This window comes from Aspergillus flavus, chromosome 2 (assembly GCF_009017415.1).
Source record: "Aspergillus flavus chromosome 2, complete sequence".
In the NCBI taxonomy this organism is placed as follows: domain Eukaryota; kingdom Fungi; phylum Ascomycota; class Eurotiomycetes; order Eurotiales; family Aspergillaceae; genus Aspergillus; species Aspergillus flavus.
Window position 1 is genome coordinate 4327406 of NC_092409.1, and position 23440 is coordinate 4350845.

At 49.5% G+C, this 23440-nt stretch overlaps 9 protein-coding genes across 9 annotated transcripts; 5 read left to right on the forward strand and 4 right to left on the reverse strand.

Annotated features, from left to right (window-relative positions):
• Positions 1-70: 70 nt before the first annotated feature.
• On the reverse strand, positions 71-2661 carry F9C07_1290496 (uncharacterized protein). The gene is made up of 2 exons (XM_041290040.2): positions 2366-2661; positions 71-2298 (listed from the first exon to the last, which is right to left on the reverse strand). Exons 1-2 carry the CDS (start codon positions 2442-2444, stop codon positions 671-673), a joined length of 1707 nt encoding a protein of 568 aa, XP_041143220.1. The 5' UTR covers positions 2445-2661; the 3' UTR covers positions 71-670.
• Positions 2662-2672: 11 nt separating this feature from the next.
• Positions 2673-3725, forward strand: F9C07_2382 (DNA-directed RNA polymerases I, II, and III subunit RPABC2). Its single transcript, XM_041290026.2, has 4 exons — positions 2673-2836; positions 2958-3248; positions 3308-3427; positions 3492-3725. Exons 1-4 carry the CDS (start codon positions 2802-2804, stop codon positions 3523-3525), a joined length of 480 nt encoding a protein of 159 aa, XP_041143221.1. The 5' UTR covers positions 2673-2801; the 3' UTR covers positions 3526-3725.
• Positions 3726-5182: 1457 nt separating this feature from the next.
• F9C07_2130793 (major facilitator superfamily domain-containing protein) lies at positions 5183-7453 on the forward strand. The gene is made up of 3 exons (XM_041290027.2): positions 5183-5477; positions 5614-5783; positions 5873-7453. The coding sequence occupies exon 3, from the start codon at positions 5934-5936 to the stop codon at positions 6999-7001; it is 1068 nt and encodes a 355-aa protein (XP_041143222.2). The 5' UTR covers positions 5183-5477; positions 5614-5783; positions 5873-5933; the 3' UTR covers positions 7002-7453.
• Positions 7454-7688: 235 nt separating this feature from the next.
• F9C07_2380 (uncharacterized protein) lies at positions 7689-8440 on the reverse strand (the record flags this gene model as incomplete). Its single annotated transcript, XM_041290041.1, has 3 exons — positions 7689-7860; positions 7928-8159; positions 8272-8440. 3 exons carry the CDS (start codon positions 8438-8440, stop codon positions 7689-7691), a joined length of 573 nt encoding a protein of 190 aa, XP_041143223.1.
• Positions 8441-8932: 492 nt separating this feature from the next.
• F9C07_1293951 (uncharacterized protein) lies at positions 8933-10884 on the forward strand. Its single transcript, XM_041290028.2, has 2 exons — positions 8933-9754; positions 9831-10884. Exons 1-2 carry the CDS (start codon positions 9036-9038, stop codon positions 10405-10407), a joined length of 1296 nt encoding a protein of 431 aa, XP_041143224.1. The 5' UTR covers positions 8933-9035; the 3' UTR covers positions 10408-10884.
• A 567-nt stretch (positions 10885-11451) lies between these two features.
• Positions 11452-14714, reverse strand: F9C07_2378 (putative eukaryotic translation initiation factor 3 subunit EifCa; the record flags this gene model as incomplete). The annotated part of the gene is made up of 3 exons (XM_071510949.1): positions 11452-11926; positions 12001-14375; positions 14421-14714. 3 exons carry the CDS (start codon positions 14712-14714, stop codon positions 11452-11454), a joined length of 3144 nt encoding a protein of 1047 aa, XP_071363934.1.
• Positions 14715-16479: 1765 nt separating this feature from the next.
• F9C07_2226235 (guanine nucleotide-binding protein subunit gamma) lies at positions 16480-16927 on the forward strand (the record flags this gene model as incomplete). Its single annotated transcript, XM_041290029.2, has 3 exons — positions 16480-16631; positions 16714-16771; positions 16865-16927. The coding sequence occupies 3 exons, from the start codon at positions 16480-16482 to the stop codon at positions 16925-16927; spliced, it is 273 nt and encodes a 90-aa protein (XP_041143226.2).
• A 1079-nt stretch (positions 16928-18006) lies between these two features.
• On the forward strand, positions 18007-18837 carry F9C07_2376 (Rdx family-domain-containing protein; the record flags this gene model as incomplete). Its single annotated transcript, XM_041290030.1, has 3 exons — positions 18007-18120; positions 18372-18537; positions 18647-18837. The coding sequence occupies 3 exons, from the start codon at positions 18007-18009 to the stop codon at positions 18835-18837; spliced, it is 471 nt and encodes a 156-aa protein (XP_041143227.1).
• Positions 18838-19899: 1062 nt separating this feature from the next.
• pdeH lies at positions 19900-23226 on the reverse strand (the record flags this gene model as incomplete). Its single annotated transcript, XM_041290043.1, has 5 exons — positions 19900-21941; positions 22012-22181; positions 22233-22295; positions 22360-22957; positions 23022-23226. The coding sequence occupies 5 exons, from the start codon at positions 23224-23226 to the stop codon at positions 19900-19902; spliced, it is 3078 nt and encodes a 1025-aa protein (XP_041143228.1).
• Between the last annotated feature and the right edge of the window lie 214 nt (positions 23227-23440).

Below are 23440 nucleotides of genomic sequence, written 5' to 3' on the forward strand. Positions count from 1 at the left end.
GTTCATTATTTTCTCAGCAGCCAGAACAGGTCCTACTATTCCCATTGTCAAAGGAGAACAAACGTTGTTCCATAAAAAGGACCGTAACTGGTCCTGAATCCAATCATCAACATATTGTGAAGAATAAAAAAAAATGGGCCAAAATTTAACTCATTAGACTAGATATGTCTTGTTCCTTTCACTTTCCCTCCCATTTCCCGCTTATACCTTTCAGTTTCGAGAACATATACTCCAAAAGTACCTACTCACTAGGAGTCAATATAGCATGGCTATGATTGACATGGAAAGGTACGAAAACTGTTTCTTTGGCGGGAGTTATTGGGGCTTGTGTATGCTAATGATTTTTGCAGCTCGATGTCTCTGTATGTTTTCTGCTCACTTGAGACTTGGCTGTTAAGAACTGAAGTTTGTACAGATTACGCGGGATATAGAAAGATGAAGAGTGTTATGGGTTTATTTTTTATGACCTAAATTGGCTGCATTGGGTTCATGCTTTGAGAGGTAAAGTGGCATATACTTCATTATCTGCACTAGTCTGCGAGGTACTTCTGTGGTATCATATGCGCAAAGAAAATAGTAAAAGAATGAGAAGAAAGTGATAAATAGAAGGAAAAAAAGACGTCGCCATATATTGCCGATAAGAAGAAACCGAAATGTTTGTAGGGAATCTCTATGCGTCCATCATATTATATGCTAGTAAAGGGTCAATCATCGCCATATCATCAGCATTTGATGTCTTCGAATTAACATCTTGCATCATAAAGTTGGAGTCGAATTCCAGGGTACTAGGGAATTCTTGTAGGTTCAGGCCCGCGAGGGTATTTTCGTCCTTTGCGCTCAGGTCTGCGCTCGCACCCGAGGCTTCCCCTAGTATATACGGTTCATAAGAGGGGTCATCGTTGTCAAACTCTAGGCCGTAGATTCCAAGCATGTCACCGGTGATAGGCTCCGAGTCTTCAGCCAACAATGCTCGCTGCATGAACATATCGCGGATCTCGTCCTCTGTGCAGCTGTGTTTGCTGCCCATATGCACCCAAAGATCATAGTTGCGGTGAAAGCGGTGCGCGCAAGTGTCAAAGAAACACGAAATACGGCGACCTGTTTCCTCGGCGTAGCCCTCACCCGTCAGAGCGGCCAGCGCTGATATACCAGTAGGTCTATTTTGAGCATTCTGCTGTCCTTTACCCAGACCAAGACGTTGTCGTCGTTCAGCTTTAGCATTCAGGCAACCAAGATGTGCGGTACGAATATGTTCTTCGAGAGCGAGTTTGCTTCCATATCGTTTTCCACACCCATCGCCATTCCACCCCGCTACCCTTTTGGAGCCCGAGAGATCTGTCTCGCCACAGACAAACCGTTTCTCGCCTTGATGGACGGTCCTGATATGGACCGTCAGGTTCCCCTTCTTCGTGAAGCTTCGATCACACCCAGGGACTACACACGGGAACACTTTCCGTTCTTCGAGACTTACATCGCCGTGTGCGACTTCAAGATGCCGACGTAGTTCACGGGCTGTCGAGCATGTGATAGAACAGTTAGGGCATTGTGGGGGATGGGCAGTTTTGATGTGAGCCTGAAGAAGAGCATAGGTAGGAAAAGTCACTGCAGACATGCCAGCCGAAGGATTATTTGAGGACGGGTCGGTTACTTCCATATGCTGCGAACACTCTGTGCAGCTGAACCGCTTTTCCGTATGAACTCGACTCTCATGTGCTCGCAGGTGACCAGCTGTGTCAAAAGCCATAGAGCATTGTTGACCAGTGCTTGGGTCAATATTCGGACATTGGAATGGTTTTCGCTTCAAGTGGACGGTCGTTATATGCTTCTGGAGGGTCGAGTGCTTTCGAAAGGTTTCATTGCAAGGGGGGTATTCTGTACAACGGTACTTTTCTTTTCCATCATGGGCAGCTAGATGACGACGAAGACGGGACCCAGTTACAAAGCTCTTCCCACACCCCGGTCGGTCACATACGTAATCTCGTACTCCGGTGTGAGCGCTCTTGATATGATGGTTCAAATGCGAAGCTCGCAAAAATGTCTTATCGCAGTTATCGTGTGTACATTTGAAGAGCCTTTCGTTATTATGCGAACGAAGATGCTCCTGGAGGCGAGCTGGGCGATTGAAGGCCTTTGTGCATCCGTCGAAAGGGCAGCGGTGAGTCTTTAGCTCGGAAGGGTACCTGGCTGAGATCGTTGATATGGGAGTTGCCGGGGTTTCATGGAGGCTATTGCTATCTATACTCCCTTCATCTGATGATTCGTAGTCGTAGTCGGAATGAGCTTCCTCATAGATCGGGTCTACATCAATTGAATAATGCTTAGTCTTTCTCCAAAGATTTTAAAGGTCGCAAGGGAGCTTCCTTACCGGTATCATCCAGCGCCGTCTGCTTGAGGATCTTCTTGGGTGTATCAAAGCCTTTTGAAGCTTTTCTTTTTTGACCCATAGCTCAGGAACACCAGGGTTACTGCCCCCAAGCCTATGGTTTCATCCAAGACAATAAACTGATCAAAGAGCGACAGTTGAAAACAATGATAAAATTTTATCTAAGATCGCTTATCGTTAAATTTTGCCGGAAAAAGCTGTTAAAGCGGTGAGGTTAGACTCCCCAAAGGGACTAGTGCCTAAGGAACTTTTCCGCCGCCTTTCTAGAGTCGCGATATCGAATTCTTCACTCGGAAGCTCCGTCGCAACATCAATCGCTTCACTCCAAATCGCCCGGGACTTCGTGTTGGCTTTTCATTCGCTTGTGTGGCACTTGTTCTCCATCTTTCCCCCGTTCCTTTGCTTTTAAACAGGCACAATGTCTGACTACGGTGACCACGGTGACGAGGATAAGTAAGAAGCCATTTCTCCACAGCAACCTACAGCTAGCGCAAAGAGAAGAGGATGCGCCAAACATGATCTCTTTGCCGATAGTTGTTTCAATAGAAGTTCTTCTGGTTTAACACTTTTCTAGCTATGACTTCGACGCCGGTCAGGACTACGATGACAATGAGCCCGAAGACTTCTTGAACCCCGAGGACATTGAGGGCGTGGAAGGCGCAGAAGCATACGGAGAGGATCACTACACTCCCGCAGTCAATGGAGATCGTGTTGTCGTTTCGGGCGACCCCAGCGCCGGATACTCGGGGAAAGTGATGGAGCAAGTGCGGGAAAGAAAGGTGCCGAACGACCAGCGCACGACAACCCCCTACATGACCAAATATGAGCGGGCGCGTGTTTTGGGCACCAGGGCCTTGCAAATCAGGTGGGTCATGACCAGTATTTTCCCGAACGTCGGGGGCTGTTGTTCTGACACATTTCTAGTATGAACGCTCCTGTGCTTGTGGATCTCGAAGGAGAGACAGATCCTTTGCAGATCGCCATCAAGGAACTGAACCAGAAGAAAATCCCCCTCATTGTGAGACGGTACCTGCCTGATGGATGGTAAGCGGCATCTTGATCCTCTAGCCTCCCAGAGTCAGGTCTAATTATTGTGTCTCTCATATAGGTACGAGGACTGGACATGCGAAGAATTACTCTGAATAAAAATATGGAATGGGTGGCTGTGTATTGGAAATTGGGCTCTTTCTATTATCATGTACGTTCTTTCATTCCTTGTGTGCAGCATAGCGTTTGGAGTTTTGGAGTAGGAAAGCGGACCGTAATGGCTAGCCAGCCTAGGTCACTGGGAAGGGAGAAAAACCTCAAAAACGATAACGCAGTACAGTCTATTTCAATATAGAAAAAGAAAATAGTTTTGATGTTGACAATGTTGCTTTCCATAGGATCCTGCCATGCTACTATAAATAATCTTAGACGCGCATTTACATCTATCATCCGGATTATGATGACCAGTTTGCTATATTTACGAAAGTCTTCCAACTATTTCTACACATTACCTGTGTACCTCAGGACGAGCCATTACTGTTTGCACAGTGCTCGTTGTATGAGATTACCGGAACCAGGCTTCAGAGTCATTGCAAGCCCTGTGGGTATTCACTCAGAAGGATTGGCTTTTACGCTTCACGTGTTTTGATATAGGTGATTCCACCCCAAATGGTTGAAGGTTCCTGAAGGGCATCGCAGTGTCCAATTTCGGAAAGCATCATACACTTCTATTCTTGACAGCTTCTACACACTATATCCCATCAATGATGGGTCTGACAGCCGTATTATATTGGTTGGGCAGCCCAAACCGTCTCTATCTAGTCTACCATACATAACTCAGGACTGATGCAGTCAGTGTCGGTGGTTTAGGTCATACACCGCGGCTTGGCTTTGACGCGGACGCAGAGCCAAGCTTGATAAAGTTACCCTAACGTAAGATGTAGTGGAGACATGGAACCAGGTATAGAGAGAGGGAGATGACAGAACTCAGGAGCAAACTACGTACATTGATTGAAACCGTTTTAGGGTCTGCACCGGGAGAAGGATTTTCCAGTGCCGGATCAGATCCTTGTCAAACGATGCAAAAGGAGATGAACAGGCGATCAAGGATCTTTTAAAGTTCCCCCACATTCTGATACAGTAGACCTCGTTACATCGCTGCTTTAGTATTGTCCGGAGGTCCCTGGTTGCCAGACGGACGATAATGGCCTTCATGCAGATATCAATCGACATCCCCCACGTGGAGATTTAGAGCTTCTCCGGCTCAATAATGGTTATTGCTCGGAGTCGAAATGGGAACTCCGCAGACTCCACTGGGTCGTGACTCATGGAAAGGACCTTAATTTCGTCCACCTCCTTTTTTAGGCCGATATACGATTATATGGGCCGAGTCAACTGATACCGAGACAGCCAAGATTACTGGAAGATCTTCCCTTGGAAGATTGAATGTGACATAGATTAATAATATGGCCTCCTTCCCCGCTGGATAATCGGCACGTCGCCGCACTACTCGGCTAGACGTTTGATGCGGTGACTGCCGAGCACTCTTCCTTGAGCCAATGATGCGACCCCATGAAACTACAAGTCTCAGTCACCATCGGTCTGAAGCTCAGGTGTTGGGCATTCGAAATACTTGGGGTAGCTTTGCAGTTGATACATCAGGATTGAAGATTCAGCATCGGGATATCGCAGTCACCGTCGGCAATGCGCCGTGAAATGCCTGACGCCCTGTGTAGTGTGTACTTGGTAATTTAGTCGCTAGCCAGTAGGGTGCATTCCACCGATGGGTCACTAACAAAATTCTCTGTTCTAGGCTGCTTTTTCGCAACTTTTCCGTTTTTCTTGAAGGATGGGACCCATGATTGTGGACCATCCTCCCCGAAAGTCTCCACCGGCCCTAGGTTTAACCTGGTGCGCGAGCTTAGCCTGGTATCGGCCCGCTGAGACAAAAGCCGCTGAGAAATTGTAATGCCAATGTATAAATCTCCGCTTTTCCGGTCTCAGACCACTGTCGTTTTCTCTTCGCTTATCTTTTTGGGGTATCATTACTACTAGTCTGCCAGACTTTGTCGAATAGCGCCTTACCCAATTTGACCACAGCCTCGTTGTGCGTGTCTATCTCACCCTCCCGTCCTTGTTGTCCTTGCTTGTGTCTTCTAAGTGTTTCTGCATTCGCAGGAGGACTGTCTAACCGCAAGTGAGCCGCTGTCGAAATGGGTACGGATGCTGATATCGAAGAGAAGATTGTCGTGGATCCCGGGGCCGGCAACAATCTTCATAATGGCAGCGAACAGACGTCCGATTTGTCGGACTCTTCTTCTAGAGGGAAAGCCGAAGAAGAGCCAACTTTTGACACAGGGTTGACTACCTGGCTGCAAGTCCTGGGCTCGTTCTTCCTGTTCTTTAATTCTTGGTATGTACCATGCATACGCCGTGCGATTCACTGGGACATAATATAACCTTTACTTGAGAGGCCAACCCGCTAACTTCATCATGTTTTAGGGGTGTCATCAACACCTGGGGTGCATTTCAAACGTACTACGAACAGAGTTTCTTGTCCGACATGTCCTCAGACTCTATTGCCTGGATTGGATCCTTGCAGTCGTTCCTTCTCATGTTGTTCGGAGTCGTGACTGGTCCCCTATTCGATGCAGGCTATTTCCGTGGCCTTGTCACCTTTGGGACCTTTGGGCTGCCATTTGGCCTTATGATGACTAGTCTATCCTCCAGGTTCTGGCACCTAATCCTCGCACAAGGAATCGTTATCGGATTATCAGCCGGCTGCCTATTTGTCCCCTCCGTCGCCATCCTACCTCAGTACTTCCAAAAGAAGAGAGGGTTGGCCAATGGACTGGCTGCTTCGGGAAGCAGCATTGGTGGCGTGATCTACCCTATAATGTTCAATAAACTACAGGAGAGGGTTGGGTTCGAATGGGCTACGCGTGCAATAGGGTTCCTTTGTTTCGGAACCTGCTGTATCTCATGTTGTCTCATGAGAATGCGCTTCCAGCCTAAGGAGAAACGTAAATTGTTTCAGCTTTCAGCGTACAAAGAACCGCAATTTGTCATGTTTTCCCTCGCTATGTTCATGGGCTTTTTGGGTTTCTACAACTTCTTATTCTACGTTCAGTCCTACGCCATCGAGACAGGGATTGTCGATTCCAACCTGGGTTTTTATCTTCTTGCAATGTTGAACGCCGGGTCCACCTTTGGACGAGTCTTACCCAACTTCGTTGCCGACCATGCCGGCCCTTTGAACGTCCTCACCCCTGCCGCCACCGCCACCGCTATTCTTGCCTTTGCTTGGATTGGTGTGCACAACGTCCCTGGTATCATTGTCTTGGCCATTCTATATGGTCTCACTTCCGGTGGTTTCGTTTCGCTACCACCGGTGGTTATGGCTAGCATGACCAAGGACATCCGCAACTTGGGAACACGCTTGGGTATGGTTTTCTCAACCACTTCGTTCGGACTGTTAATCGGAACACCAATTGGCGGTGCCATTCTGGACAGCACTCATAAGTATCTTGGTGTCCAGCTTTTTACCGCCTGCTGTCTCATCACAGCTTCTTCAATTTTTGCCGCGCTGAGACTGTCACGCACTGGCTTCCATCTTGCTGTTAAAGCCTAAACTCAAGTGTCATGTCTCTTTCTACCAGGCATACAGGGCAAATGAGGAAACGCCGTTTTTACCCTTTTCGGCCTAGTCCCGATAGGAAAAGCAAGTCGCTCCAGATCAGAGCTATCAGCATTCCTTCTCGGGGTTTTTGTTTCTCTACACGTTGTCAGAACAGAGAGGAGGGACATGACTACCTCGGGACTCACTAATCAATTGGCATTTATTGAGAACGCCAGTCGCATAGCCAAGCCCTAGCGGTACACCTCGAGTTGAACTGATCGAAACGAACGAACGATACCTCACATACAAAGTCATTGCATTATGCCGAGAGGCTGGAGTTTCGGGCCCTACAAAAGTTGCATCCTTTCATAGATACTTGCATTTAGATTTGCACTTTATAGATAATTTAATGTCAAATAGATAGACTAGAATCTCAATACCATTGATGCTACGATATTCTAAGCGCCAGAAACATTCCCATAGCATACGTTCCATTCACTGCAGTCTTCTTTATTCTGTACACATTTACACCAACATTATATAACAGAGCGCGAAGCACTGGCGAAGAATCATGAATGCAAGAGCAACAAAAAAGAGAGAGAGAAAATCAAAGACAACACCGAAACACCTAAATGCTAAGATATGCCAAGCTTTTTAAGATGCACACACTCAATTAAAAATCGGAACAGACCAGGGACTCTATGAAACGTCCTCCGGACTAACAAGGAAATCCTCCCCATTCTCCCGTACATGTTGTAGATTCTTATCTCGAGAGCATGGTTTCCGCATATCAAATGCATCTTCACCGGAATCTGACATCCCTGTCGGATCATCGCTATAATAATTCACCACGCGCCGGAATACAGAGTATCTGTTGTACGAACCCCCGTCAGCCTTGCAAAATTCACGATATGCGCATTAACTAGCGGAATACTCACCCCATTCCCTTATACATATCCACCGCTATCTTATTCCCAGATCGGACGTACAGGTCGACAAACCAGGCGTCGTTGATGTCGGATCCACGCTCGAGTCGCTCTGTGAGACGGCGAGCGTGGCCAAGCCGACGCCATGCGGGCGCCACTGTCAAGACGGTGATGTGGCCGTGCCAGGGAGTATAGTGTTCGGAGTGACGCATTGATGGGTGTTGTTCTTCGGTCTTTCCCATGACTGTTATGTGAATGGCGCCACGTTAGCGACATGCATATGCGATATGTAGTGGGGCCCAGACTCTAAGTCTAGGCGACATGGAACAAGTATTCAAGCACTTCCTTCCACATACTGTAGCCGACGATGCCTTCCCGGCGGTCTTGGACGCTGCTGAAGAGGGAAGGCCACCGCATGAGATAATTGAGGTAGAAACCCAGGTCATAGTTCTCCGTTAATGGGTCGAGATTCGTGAGGTTGAGGGACAGTAAGTCCGTCGGGGACATGCGCCGGATGGAACTCATTGCGGTGTGTTCGATAGGGTATGCAAGTGAATATGAACGGGTGGATAAGAATAGTTAATTAGTGATTGTTTATAGAAACAAAGGAAATAAGGTGGGAAATTATTGTCGTGAACGTAATTGAATTGAAGCTCCGCCGTGGGGAAGAAACCATCAGCCCAATTGGGGCTTCGGCGGTCACGGGGAAAATGCCGCTCTGGCCGATGATTTGGACGGACGCAGCTTTCCCTTATTTCGCTTCACGCTATCTCTCCATTCTTTCCCTCCCTCGCATCATTGTCCCCGATAAATATCCTGGTCTGCTTCTGATGTACAGAGTTCGAATTCTGTCCCTCCTTCGTACATATATTTCCTTAAGCGTCCTGGTGATGCGGTCGACCGCGTATTGTTGACATCCTTTTTTACTTTACTTTCTTTCCCCCCTCCGCGCCGCCCCCTGGTCACGTTCCGAGGCCACCATCGGAGGGACCCTTGCAGCCGCAATTTCCAACGGCTCGTTCGGTCCGCTACATTAAGACATTTACCGAGTGACACCTGTATCCTCTCTTTTTCTACTTTCTCTTTTTCGGTTATCTCTTCAACGGGCTGGGGTCGAATCATGCCGTCCATCCCACCATCTCCCCTGAGGCTGTCTCACCGCCATAATCAGAGTCAATCCAGCATCGACTTTGACCCCATTTCTCCGGGCACTTATGCTCCAAATGGCTTCTCTCACAGTCCTCCAAGGTCGCCGATGTCTCCTCGCTTTTCAGCCCCGTCATCTCCGGCCCGTGGACACCATGCGCAAAGCATAAACGGATCTCATTATAGAATGTCGGGTGACTTTGGGAGTGCTGCGGATATGGGTGGGGGTGGCTTGGGAAACCTTGCCGACGAACTGGCTGATGCTTGGGAGCAGGAGGAGGGTGGCTATGGGTATGCGTCAGGACAGGAGGTCGAACATATCCCTGCGGATACACAACACATGGATCGCAGCGATTCAGAGGACGGCTATCACATGGGAACCAAGACACCGTCGTCAGGTTACTCGTCCGAGCGTGCTTCTCTGCAGCCTCCAAAACCTAAGACTCGGAATGGTGGTCATCGACATCGCCGAACCGAATCACAGTATGATGGTTCAGACTACGGCCCTGACTCGGACCTAGAGGAAGCTGCGGACATCTCACCAAGTCTGGAGATGCAGATGGCGGAGGTTGAGAGCTTAGCTCGGCGGGGACTGGAAAACAATGGGAGTGAGAGTGATCATGCCATTGCTCGCGTTGTTGAGGCACTTCGGGATCTTGGTGGACAGAGTGGGATCGAAAATAATGCTATGAGGTATGGCCTTGTCTTAGTCGTTCAGGCTGATTTGCTTTTGAGAAGTAATTATACTGATTCCGGCCTCTCCGCACAGACTTATCACAGCACACTCTTCCATTACTTCCCATCTCACCCACCAAACTCGGACTCTCCAAACACTCACCCATCCTCTCCTTTTCTCTCCTTTCCCTCTTCTCTCCGAAGATGCCATAGACTCCCTTATCCCTCTGATCGACGACGAACTCTTGCCCAACCTACCTTATCCTTTTCCGGTCCAGTCCCGTCACTCATCAAGACCCGCAACACCCTCTCACTCGCCCGCTCTTAACCCCCTCTATTCCCTTCAATCACTCGTCTCGCAAACATCCGAAATCACACTCTCTTTACAAAGCTTGAGCGACACTCTCTATGAATCGCGTCAGCTAACAGCCACCGCCTCTCGAAGACTCCGATCTGCGCGCGAATTGGTCTCCGAACTCCGCCGTGAAGAAGAAGGTCGCGAAGAGGGCACCCGGTGGATTGAGAAAGGCGATTGGGATCGCCGTCTCCGAGACCGGGAAGCCGGGCGCGAGTGCGGAGACGTCGTCAGCGGCTTCGAAGCCGTGTGCGGAGAATGGAGGGAGAGACTCTTCGGAGCTGCCGGTGCAGAAGCCGCCGCCGCCGCCGCTTAAAACCAAACTCACGACTTTTGTTGTTCTTCATTCTTTCTCATCTGCGACTCCTAGTATTGCTTCCAGATGAAAGTTCTCACGATAACACCGCCTCAGCATATGAATGATCCGCTAAATACTAGAGGCTGCGACATACCCCCTTTTACTTTGACTTTGACTATTCCTTTTCTAAGTATATAGATCTTCATTCACGTCGTGCACTTATTCCTTTGTTCTTATCATATGCTCAACATTGAATTCAGCATGAGACAGCCAGACATACATACATACATACACCCTATCTATCTCTTTTATTCGAAGTACTTACTTACCAACCGCGGCCCATTAGATCCAACACCTTATCTTATTCAGTCTCTTTGTTGTTCCTGTTCTTTCTCTTCGCAGGTCGAGATAATTTTCTTTACTAGTTACACCGGTCTGTTTCTTACCAGTTACACCGGTCTGTTTCTTACCAGTTAATTCTGCTTTGTACAGTAAGGCGTTTAAAAGGAAACATCAGATAAACAAAGAATGCCATGAGTAACCCAACGGAAATTACTCGCCCAAGAAAATAACCGGACTTAGTAAGCTACTCAATTACTGGGAGTGGCATAGACATGAAAATTCACAAATCTGCAACATGTCTATAAAAGGTAGGTAAGAGTGTCAAGTCAAATCAACATGAATTAGACATCATACGCCACCAATTACCCATTGGAAAGAGTTTCAACAAAAGCGGAAAGAAGATAAAATCATATACGGTGAAAGAAAGAGACTCATAGCTTCTGCATTATCCATCCAAGTAGCTATCAGGCATGACAGAAAAGAAGGGGGCGAAGACTTCATTTAATGGAACATAAATGCATTTGGTGAACATGAGAGACTATCTAGGGACCAAATTAAAAGATGTCCCTGGAGTCTCAGCGATCATCATAGAAACAAGGTAAGTGATACCGTGGAGGGGACAATGCGAACATGAGGGTGAGAGAAAATAAAAAGGGAGAAATTGTAAAAGCAACACATCCTCTCAACATTCCAAGAAACTTTTCAAACAACGTGAATTATTTACTGGCCTTGTTGCTGCTTCCACCGAGGCACCCACTTTCCAGCGCTCTTAGGCTCCTCAGAAGTAGTAGCGGGGGTTTGCGTACGAGAGGGGGGAGTAGAGGAACCGGAGTCGCGAGCACTAGGGGGCACGTAGCGGCTTGGTGCAGCGCCGCTAGAAGGAGGAGCAGCGGGGGCAGCTGCAGAAGCACCGCGGAGATGAGGAGGCACGTAGCCACCGGTCCTACGGGGAGGCTGGGCAGCAGGCTCTTCCTTGGCAGGCTCAGGAGCAGCACCGCCGGCGGCCTCCTTGGCGGCTTGACGCTCTCTCCAGCTAGGTCCGCCACCAGTGCGAGGAGCCAGGTTAAGGCGAGGAGCAGTACGTTCAGGCTCTGCACGAGCGGGCGGCTCTGGGAAACCAGTTTTCCGGGAAGCACGGCGGGCTTCGGCCTCCTCTTCGCGCTGCTTCTGTTTAAGAGCAATCTCATCAAGTTTCCTGTGTGTGAGGTTAGCAACATTTCTCCAACGTCGACAAAGTAGGACACAAGGGATCAAAAACTGTGAACTCACTTTCTCTCTTCTTCGCGCTTAGCCTTCTCCTCAGCCAGAACACGTCTGCGCTCTTCCTCCTTGGCAGCACGCTCTTCTTCCTCACGCTTGATACGTTCCTCTTCCTCCTTCTGGCGGCGTTCAGCTTCCTCACGCTCAGCCCTCTCACGGCGCCTGCGGTCCTGCACTTCCTTGATACGTTGCTTCTTCTTAGCCTCGAAGTCTCTCTCGGCAGCCTTGCGACGCCTCTCGAACTCCTCGTGACGCTTCTCGGAGACCTCCTTGCGGAAGTTGTTGAACACAGGTACCAGACGGCTGAGACGGTGCTTGAGAGCAACAGCTTCCTTGTGCTTGTCCTCGGCCTCCTTCAAGGTCTCGGCCTTCAAGGCCTCGTAGAGCTCCATATCACGCTTCTTCTGTGCCTCGTAGTCGGCAGGAATGTGTTTCAACTCCTCGCGACGGAAAGCACGCTCCAGATGGTCAATACGCTTGCCAGTGGTGCGAATACGATCGTTGAGCTCGTTCTTTTCCTTCTCGAGCTGGGCAAGCTTCATCGCGCGGAGGCGGTTAGCATCGAGGTCCTTGAGATCAACTTCACTGAGGTCAATGCCCTTCACTCCACTCTTCAGCTCCTCGATCTGCTTCTTGAGTTCCTGCTCGCGGATACGATCCTGCTCATCCTTGATGCGCTTCTTCTCGCGCTCGCGCTGTTCATCAAGCAGACGCTGCTTCTCAGCCTCCTGGAGCTGCTGGGTACGGATCCGCTTGCGGGTCTCCTCCTCTCTCTGCTTACGCTGCAAAGCGTCAGTGGCGGCCTCCTTCTTCTTGTCGATAATAACACGGCGAGCCAAGGTCTCCTCATGCTCCTTGGCAGCACCGGCAGCAGCGCGGGTCTGGGCCGCCTGCTTGGCTTGCAGACGAGCCTCGTGGTACGAGGGATCGACATACATGCACGAAACATGGAGAGTCTTGGCAAGGCGAGTGAGCTGCAGGCGAGCGATCTCAGCAGGGGTGTTCTGCATGCGCTGCACCGAGCCCACCTCGCTTTCCGCAGATCCAGCCGCGCTGCCAGAGTGCAGGGCCTTAGCAGACGAGAACACATCGGTGTCGAAGGTAAGGACACCCGAGATGTGGTCCACCCGGATGGCGAGATCGCCCTTCTTGCAACCGTTCATGATGAACTTCTCGATCATAGCGGGAGTGACCTGGAAGGGATCAGGGAACTGGGCCAGCTCGTACACGAATTTCAGCGAAACGGACTCGTAGACCTGAGACAGCTGCTGGAAGAGACGGGTCAAAATGACCTGCTGCAGAGGTACAACGTACTTCTCCATCTCGGGGTCAGCGCCAATCTGCTTGAGGATGGGGGTAATCTTCTTGCAGATGGACAGGGGGTGGAAGTCGACCTCAAGGATGTTGTAGAGGTCACGGATTTCAGGGCGAGCACGCTTCAGCAGACCCTTGTTGAGAGCATCCTTGAAGAGAACTGCACGGGTGGGAGACTGGGCCATACCCAGGAGGTTGGTGAGGCGAGTGTTCTTGTTCTTGCGGACCTCATCCACATCGACCAAGGCGCCGCGAGAACGAGAGGTGCTAATCACGGGAATGGCAAGAGCAGACAGAAGGACGAAAGAGGCGGCCTTGGTCATGTCGGCATCAGTCACGGAAGGGTTCTCCTTCTTGGTACCCTGACCGGCAGCGAGGGTGGCAGCGGACTGGCGGAGGAGGTTGTAGTAGCGGCTCCAGGCAGCGGCGTGGAAAAGGTAGTTCTCGCTAACCAGGAAGATGCGAGCCAGCTTCTCGTAGTAGTTGGCCATCATGACGTTCTTGGCCGGGCGCTTACTGAGGCTCAGAAGAGTGTGAATATCCTCAATGCTGCGGAAAGCCTCCTGCCAGAGTTCCAACTCAACGGCCACATTCAGCTGCTGGAAACGGGTATCCAAATGGCGCTGAAGAGTGTCGGGATCGCTCAGGTTGATGGCGTGCATCTGAGCAGAATACTTGGCAGCGTTCTGCACATGGTTCCGGAGGAGCTCACAGAGCCTGCGGAATTCCGTCTTGCGGGTGTACTTCAGGCAGAACTGGAAGGCCTGGAGGGCGGTAGTCTGGTACATAACCTCGAGACGAGCATTGTTCTTCAAGATTTCCAGAACGGTCCGGTAGGTCTCCCAGAGGAACTTGAGCCATGGGGTCACGACAGCGCGGTCGGTACGATCACGGGACTGCTCACCAGAAACAGTGGCGAGAAGGATGGTCTCGGGGGTTTCGATGGCTTCCAAATCCTCCACGTTGGACGAGGGGGCGGCGGATTCCAACGAAGACTGGATCTCATCGGCCTTGGCTTGGGCTTCGGTCACCTTCTTCTCGGCGAGTTCGATGAACTTCTTGAGGACGACCTGCAAATACACACAACCTGTAAGCTTCTACCCTATGCAGACAACCATTCCCACCTCTAGTCTCCCATGATCCGCGTACCTCGATAGTAGCCACATTGGTGTTCTGGGCGATGTTCTTATATTGATACAATCCATCCTTGGCGGCCTTTCCCTTGCGAAGATCCACGCACAGCTCGACGAAAAGTAGCATAACCGGTTCCAGCGACACGATGGGGCTGCTGCGCGTCCTCTTGGAGGTGACATGTTCGTGAAGGACATTGAGGGCGGCGGGGGCCTGGCCCACGGCGATAAGTTCCTGCGCCCTCTAAGACGAGTAAAAACACCAGCGTTAGTTTCCATCAGACATCTCCGTTATCCGCGACCGTCGTGATTTTGCATCGATGTCCATCGCAGCAGAAGGTTCCACTCACCTTCAGGACATTTTCGGGCTTGATATGAGGAGGAGGCGGCATGATGGGCGACGAATGCTTCGGGATAAGCGATTTCTATCGAATTATGGTAAAACGGCACACGTCTGTAGTTCGAGGGGCGAAAAAAGGTGGGTTTCGCTCGACAACGGCGGGCAGCAAGTGTCGAAAGCGATAAAGTCCCTATTTGCGAATACACTGCCACGCGACGGCCCTTCAACGTCGGTTGGGGAGGGATCTTTGGGCTTTGGCGGGCGTTGTGCGAGATTTCAAAAAACAGGCCGAAGGGCTTCCCACTTCGGTTAAGCGACCTAAGTCACGTGATACGACTGGGAGTCAGAGCGACGCCGCGTGATATCCCCTCAATGTCATGGTATAAATATGCAATCTAGGCTGGAACTAAAAGCAAGGTCTAATCCCTGGCTATATTTCTGCGAGGGAATGGGGGGTGATTTTGCCCTGGGTGGTTCGTGAGTCTGGAACCATCCTGATATCCTGGAAGAAAGCTCGGACTCGGTCAATACACCGGCTGGAGAACAATGGGGTCGCATTCCACCAGAGTGATTGGGTCCATCTCCGTGATCAGTCAGCTGGGAGAACCACTTTGTAGTATGTACGGAGTACGGTACTAGGTAGTACCTGGATTCTGTCGAGTACTTTGTACAAGTCATCATCCTGTCTGTAGAACAGGCAATGACCATGACATGAATTTATTACCTCTGGAGTAGACCACGAAACCGACCGTCAATGGCCCGTCATCACGTGTTATGTATGGTACGGTAACATTGAGAACACGTGAGGGGAAATGGAAGTTGTCAATGCGAGAGACAATTCAAAGAGGAATGTAATACAGAATCATAATAAGAAGAACTATTAGTCCAACGAGTTTCCGTGATTCTTCTTAAGAGCTTCGATGAATAAACAATCGGATGATCCGTTCCCAATCTTTACTACTTTTTCGGCATCGATCATCCGCTTTTTTGTTTTTATTTTTTATATTTTGTGAGGGGAGATAAACTGACTAATGAGACTAAGTAACTAGCTAGACTAGTTGTTATAATCTACTCCATTTTTCCCAGGTTCAGGGGCAAGGAAGAAGAAAAGCTGAGCAAAGAGAGAGAAAAGAGCGAGGGGAGTTGGGTTAGTTAATTAAAAACCAACATCCGAGAAATTCCCCCCGAAAAACCAAAGTTCAAAGGTCGCCTCACAGACCACCCAATTCTTAATTTCCCTTTCTTTCTCCTCTTTCTTAGCCTCTCGACTTGTCACTCTTTCCCAAGTTCTAATCCTTGTCTCGGGGGGAACTCACCTTTTTGCTCCTTTTTAATTTTTCCTTTCTTCTTTATTCTTTTATTTCCACTTGAGCAATTATTTCCGGGTCAACCTATTCGGTCGTTCTCTCCGTTGAGCCCTTCCCTCCCCAAGTAATATTGGAAAGTCGTTCTCTCGCTCATAATTTAATTTCCTCCCACCATTTGGTCGGTCCGCCTTCTCTCCCCTTACTCGGCTCGACGCGCGAACCTTACTTGACCACCTTCTCTTCCTACTTACCGGTCCAACCCACACAAACTCCCCCCCTTCCCTTCCCGTGTGTGCGCATATAGTTAATTCGCACCTCAAATCGTTCCGATCCCCAAAAAAGATTAAGATATAAAAAGAAAAAAAAAAAAAAAAAGTCAACAACTTAAACTACCACGATGCCTGCCTACGAGCTTCGATCGGGAGGGGATGTCAAGAACAAGAAGCAAAGTGTGGCCGATTTGAAGTATCGACGATTGACAGAACTCAATGCTCGTCTGAAGGAAGACCTGGACCGTCCCCGGGTCAAAGTGTCCGAGGCTGCGATGTCGTACGTCGTCCCCAATTACCACTTGGTCTACCCCTCGTGTGCGACCGACGGATACTGATACCATCCGTCTGGACTGGAACAGGCTGATTAATTACTGCAACAACACTCGCGACTTTATGGTACCGTCCGTATGGGGTCAGGTATGCGACGTCAATTCTCCCCTCCACGAGGAACTCCGCATCTAGCTCGTGCGATCGATCCAAAGTCAGGGAAACTAACCCAACCTCTTCCAGGTGGACAAACGCGATGACCCATACGCCCCTCAACAGCAGGGAGGCTGTTGCACGGTCATGTAATGGATCCATGACATTCCACGCCATTAACTAAGCTGGACTCGCTACCGAGCGGTCCATTGTACCCTCAAACGCTACGACATCACCTTCTACTACCTAATCTTATTCTTCTCAATACCTCTTTTGACCTTTGGAAACGTCGCATCGCTACCCACTCGCCACGACCAGGACCACGTACCGACAACCGATCAGCGGGGAGGCGCGGGATTTCTGGGTGCTCGTGAGGCTGCTCAGCCCCCGAAGGGAACACGCGCTGGACTTGCAAGAACTTCGGACGCTGACGACGGGGCAGTGTACGGTCGCACTTGCCCATGGGATCCGCTGTTGATGAGCGCGATGCATTTCGATATGCGACGTCTCCTTTTTTTTCTTGTTCCTCTTACTTTTTTCTCTCTGAGCTATTTGTGCCTTGATGTGTTGAAAATTCCCTTTCTAGCCTTGGCAGTATGCCCGTTTCTTCCCAGTGATATCTTTGAGTCCTTGATATTTCATATGTTCTACTGTTATGGATGGTGTGGGCTCTTTCTTTTCTTTCTCCCTTGTTTCCTTTCCCTCTCTCAGATTCCAAAAGAAAATCACCACAAATCCTCGGAGGGACGATGTGACGTCCTGGCGTCAGATTTGATGGTCCTTCTTGTGTCATAGATTTGGTGGTCTCGAACCAACTATAATACCGACATGACTGATTCCAATCCCGGGAGCTGCAGCGCAAGATGCACAAATCCAATTGTACGTATGCAGTAAGCACTATCGTAAGCATTCGACCCAGTACCAGCAGCCCCGGAGCAAACAAGCTGCATAAAACCAAGAGAAATCGATCCCAGTGAACAAATCAGAGCCCGCCATGGACGAAATCCACACGAAGAAGAGCCTCAAGCTCTTCTTTTAGTTGTCCTCGCAAACTCCACCCGCCGCTGACATCATCCGCCGCCATTGACATCCTTTCTATCAATATCAATCCCGACCATAGATCAATCACCACCCCACCTCCAAACCACCACATCCCACCAAAGAAACGAACCGAAGGCATCGCCGCCGGAACTAAAGTCTACACTTCCAACTTAACCAAAGAAAAAAAAAAAATGACAACCCCGGAGCCCCAGCCAAAGACATCCGTCGCCACAGAAAAAGTACACCTCCCACGCATCACGATCAAATACTGCACACAATGTAAATGGATGTTGAGGGCTGCTTATGTAGGTCTTTCCTCTCTTCCCTTTTTACCATACCCTTTTACCATACCTATAACCCACCCATCCTTATAATGATATGACTCATACTATCACAAAAGCGCCTATCACAACAATAAAAACCAATATATCACAAACACTCCCCTATAAATTATCCAACCCCAACCGCAGCCTAACCAATTGATCCATAAATCATCCCACAAACCAATATAGTATCCCCAACACCAAGTTCAACCCCAAACTAACAATTTCAAAAGTTCGCCCAAGAGCTCCTCTCAACATTCAGCACCGATCTAGGCGAGGTAGCGCTCATCCCGGCTACGGGGGGAATCTTCACAGTAACGATATATCATTCCTCGTCGGAAGTGGTGGAGACGCAAGAGACGATCTTGTGGGATCGGAAGACGAATGGGGGGTTTCCTGGTACGTACCTAGATATTGTTGCCTATCTTGTGGTTTGTGGATTGGTTACTTTGTTGGTTTAGCTATTGCTTGAGGGGGAGGGTATGGAGGCGATGCTGATAATGTGCAGAGGTCAAGGTGCTCAAGTCGTTGGTGAGGAATGTGATTGATCCGTCGAGGGATTTGGGGCATACGGATCGGGCGTTGAAGGCTGGTAATGTGTCTGTGAAGGAGGGGGGTGCTGCTAGGGTGAGTTCGAGTGAGGGAAAGGGGGGTGAGAAGGTAGATGGGGAGAAGAAAGAGTGTGAGGATTGTCGGTGATGGGGTTGAATGGGTGGGTATTGGATAGATGCTAGAGGTAGTCTGTTTGGAAACGCTGTTATAGGTTGGACTGCGTGGCGAATATCTGATACCCAAGGATAGATATACCTGTAATGTATAGACATGCGAAACTACTATAAGACTGTCTTGTTATATACCACAGAGCGTTGTGTGAGAGACTAGGTGACAGTGACACCGCTACAAACAAGGTTGTTGGAACGATCTAGGGCACGCTCGACGACTTAGATGGGTGAATATATATATCACTGCATTGACATATTCCACAGTCATGCTACTGGAAACGAAAAGAAACAGCAAGAATGCAACTATAGACCCGTGTTTTCAAACACAAATGAAATTAAAAGGCACAGTCCAGCCATATGGTGAACCTCAGAACGCCAAAACCACGCCCTGACTCTATGTCCGCCAATCCAAAGCCTATCCGGGAGAAAATAATCAGGTAGGAGAACAAGGAAAATGGTCAAAGTGAGTGAACGATAATGATATGGAATAAAAGGGAATATCGAAAAAAGGAAACAAGAGATAGAACGAGGGCTTTAGAAGGTTGATAAGATAAAAAAAAAAAAAAGAAGAATATATAAGAGAGGTTTCGAAAGTTTTAATGCGTCCCTGCAGTCAAACAAGGCTAAACCCTGACTTCAGATATCATCTGAACAGGGCATCCGACATCCCCAAATGGGACTGATATGCTCGGAAAGCCCGAACGTACTGCTGGTGTGCGGAGAGCACCGCCAATATCGCCAAGATATAGATATTTGGGATGTCATCCGAAAGGACTCAAAACATGCACATGCTAATATTGCGGGCCATCCCGCGCGTCTACCTCGGGAACCATGCTTTTTTCTTTTTTGGTTGCTCGGGTTCGTATGTCAACCGAGCTGGTCGTGAACATCATGCAATTCCATCGTAATTCCGAGTCATCAGCCAATGCATTACCCAATCCTCCCATCGATCCACATGAATCCCAGCCAGAAACACCTTGAAAACATGTAAAACAAACAGAACATTGATCGATGAAATCCTCTTGAGGAAGAGATACCATCATGATTCACCGCTCAGCTCATGATGGTGAGAATGATGGGTTTTGCGTTTCCAGAATGCTAATCGAAGGCGACTTCGACGTTTCAACAACTTGCGCGATGGCTGCTCTCCGCCGCTGGACCCATCCCATTGCTGACCATTGCCGTCGTGCTTTGGGCTTCCAGGGGGGTGTGCAGACTGTTTGGAATAGCCATTGCCGTTCCCTTTCACGGGCGCCATAAGATGATTCTTGTTCATCTCATCCGACTGAGAATGGGAAGTATGGCTGGACTGTGGTGGACGACCCTCCGATTCTCGGTCAATATTGGAAGAGGCTGGACGCGCGTCGCCCCTATCACTTTCACGATCGCTCCTGCTACTGCTTTCCTGGCTAAAGCCCTTGTCCTCACCGTCATCTACAGTAAGGAAACTGGTTGCGTTGGTCGCAGGAGAAATAGGAGTCATGTTATTGCTGTAGTTACTGATGCTGTGGGTTCTGGTACAACTGTTCCGCTGAGAGTTCGATGGGCCAGATGTGCGTCCCGATGAATTAGTGTTGGCGTGATGGCGACGATAGTTTTGCGGACCATTGCGTGAACTGCTCGGTCTTTCGCCTGTGATATCCCCCGTACTGTCGCGGACGCTCGAATGATCCTGTGAATCGTCCTCGCGCGAGTTAGAGAAAATGACGGCGGCCAGAACCGTGGGGTCCCGTGAAGAGTGATTCGTGTCAAGGGAAGAGTGGCCGTCGGCGGCCCCATTGGATACTCCGGAGTCCGTCCGAATCCTGTTTCTGTCTGGGGACGCGCCTGCGATGGAGACCATGGTAAGGTCTGGCACAGCGTTGGACGACTTTCGCGATGGGGTTTGGGAGGGCAAAGGACTTCCAGTTATGTCCATCGAAGGACCGGCTGTATCCGGAGAGACGACAGGACTAATGGTGTTCTCGTTAAGACTCCCGCGCGAGGTTCCAGAATCCACGGACGAGTGGACTGCACCAAAATAATCCGTTTCGCGCCGGCCACTATTTTCATTGGGTGGGGGTGATTGTTTGGCAGGAGTATCCGGTCCGCTCGTCGTTAACGGTGCACGGAGACCTTTGAAGCCTTTCAAACTCACAGCTGGACTCTGAGTACAAGGAGATACCACGTCATCAGGGCCACTTTCGTCTAACAAGATCTGCTTTCTTTTCTCCAAATCAGCGAGGTGATGCCATCTGGACTGATTGTTTCGGATATGTTCAACGGTGAATCGCATATCGGGCAAGATATCCGCTACGCCCTCGAATAGAGGAAGAGCGAATATAGACATGAAACCGATCTGACCTATGGCGAGTTTGTATACGTTTCCGAGTTCTGGTGGCCCACCGAACAAAGCAGTTTCCATGCCAACCTCCTTTTCCATCTCACCCTGGTTGGCGAACTCTTCCTGCAGAATCTTGGTCCATTTTTCAGCCACATCCCACGGCCGCGCCACGTTACTAATATCGGCGCATTTGATTAGTAGACCACAAAGAAGAGTCTTGTACATATCGAGATCCTGGGGCTTCCATCCATCAACAGTCTGGCCGTTCTCATAGAACTTCTCCTGCAAAGACCCCAATCGCTCCATGAACTTCTGGTGGACGCCCATGTCTGTTGCCAAGATCGCGCTGATCAGCAATTTGCGGATTTGCTTATCCTTAAATGCGGATGGCCAGTAGCGGCGCAAGATCTGGGAAAAGGCAGCGCAGTGAAATGCCTCCAACACTGAGTTATCATTGTAGAGTTGTGCCAGCGGTGCGTTGAGCTTGACCAGGAAAAAGTTATTCACTCCAGGGTGACCCACGTCATGACCAATTGCCGATATCAACAGCGTAAGAGTATCGAAGGGTGTGAGAAGGGAAGCAATAGGAGATTTCGAGTCAGTGTCTCGAGTAACCGACCCATAAGGGGGAAGAGCGCCAATGTGAAGGAGGAAACAAAATACAGATTGCAGGACGTCAATAGCATGTCGAAAGTTATGGTAGAGAACAAAGGAGTTATAGGATGCACGACACGCAAGCAAGAACGTCCGAAGTTCACCTAATTCACAGAAACCGCACTCAATTAGTCATCGCAGAAGATTTTCGACAGAATTTGACGATTCACTTACCAGGGGTTAATTGCCACTGTTCCAGATTTGGCATAGTGAAGGCATGGTGCAGGATTTCAGAAGCCCCCAACACCAGCTCATCATCAGAAAAATCATGAGCGGTAAAGTTCCAGTTTCCGATCTGCTCTTTGATGAGCTCCTCACGTTCTGGGCTCACATCCAATTCACTCCTAGAATGGTGTTAGACAAGTTGGTGTTATAGGCGCTGCTGTAGTACGTACTGATCCTGAAATTCTTCTATCACCTCTTCGGGATTGCAGATGCCCTTCATAAGCTTCGACACCCTACACATCACAGTAAGCATTGCATTCGAGGCTAGGGGTGGCTGAACCATCAGGATGAACTCACATTGCTTCTCTTAAGTAGGCATAGGGCTGCTCATCGTGAACACCTACCCACGAATACTTGCGCAACTTTTTTCTGGACATGAAGCGGGACTGTTCTTTCAAAGCGGACTTGCGAGCACGGAAGGCGTGGACTACAAGGCCCTGCATCCTAGCCTTGCTCAGGGGTGACGCTAAGACGTCGACGGCTCCCGCATCTAAGCATTTCGATATCTGCTGAAATTCGGGGATCGCCCCGTTGCGCTGGGGGTCAACGGGCACGCTACTAGGGGGCTGAGCAGAGGAGCGCAAGACAGCAACCGGGACGATTAAGTTTGGGGACTCTTGGACTTGAATGTCGGCTGACAATCCCGACAATAACTTCAGATCGTGCGCCCCCTCGGACTGAGATGAGAAGGTGAAGCCGCGACGCAACGACGCCGGAGATGGAGGAGATACCTCGGGCCATGAGCCCCGGCCACTCCTCCGACGCGATAGGCCGGCGTCTTCTCCTGATAAATCGACGTCAAAGAACGCGAAGATAGGTGTGCAGGTCGTAATGGCGTCGTCACTAAGTTCGGCGAGTTTGGATGCGAGAGAGGGGCCAACATTACACAGATAAACTATATCGCAGACTCCGGTCAGTAACGGTACGGCGAGAAGCACCAGGTGAAACACAAGACATACTCCGTTTGCAGACCCCCAGTAGAACTTCCACATCTGATCGCAGAGAATCCGGTTCGTCAGGAAATGTAGAGGCATCGGAACTAGACGTATTTGAGGAATCAGTGGGGCTTTGATACACCCACCGTTCTTGGACTACACGGCGATCAATATACACGGCCGAACATTCGACACCATCCATGCTGTCGACTGGGTTCGGCACACCCATAGCTTAGAGCTCCTCCAGTTCAAAGTGTGATGGATGGACAAGAGAAGTAACAGAGTGGTCAAATAAAACACGGTACTCTACCCAGTCCAAACTCGGTCTAATAAGGCTAACACCGAGTTGATAGTGTAGGTTGCAGCGTGAATAATTACGGGGAAACGAAGAAATGTAACAGGGAAAAACGAGTGGCTGGCAGAGTATATAGAGAAGGTGAGGG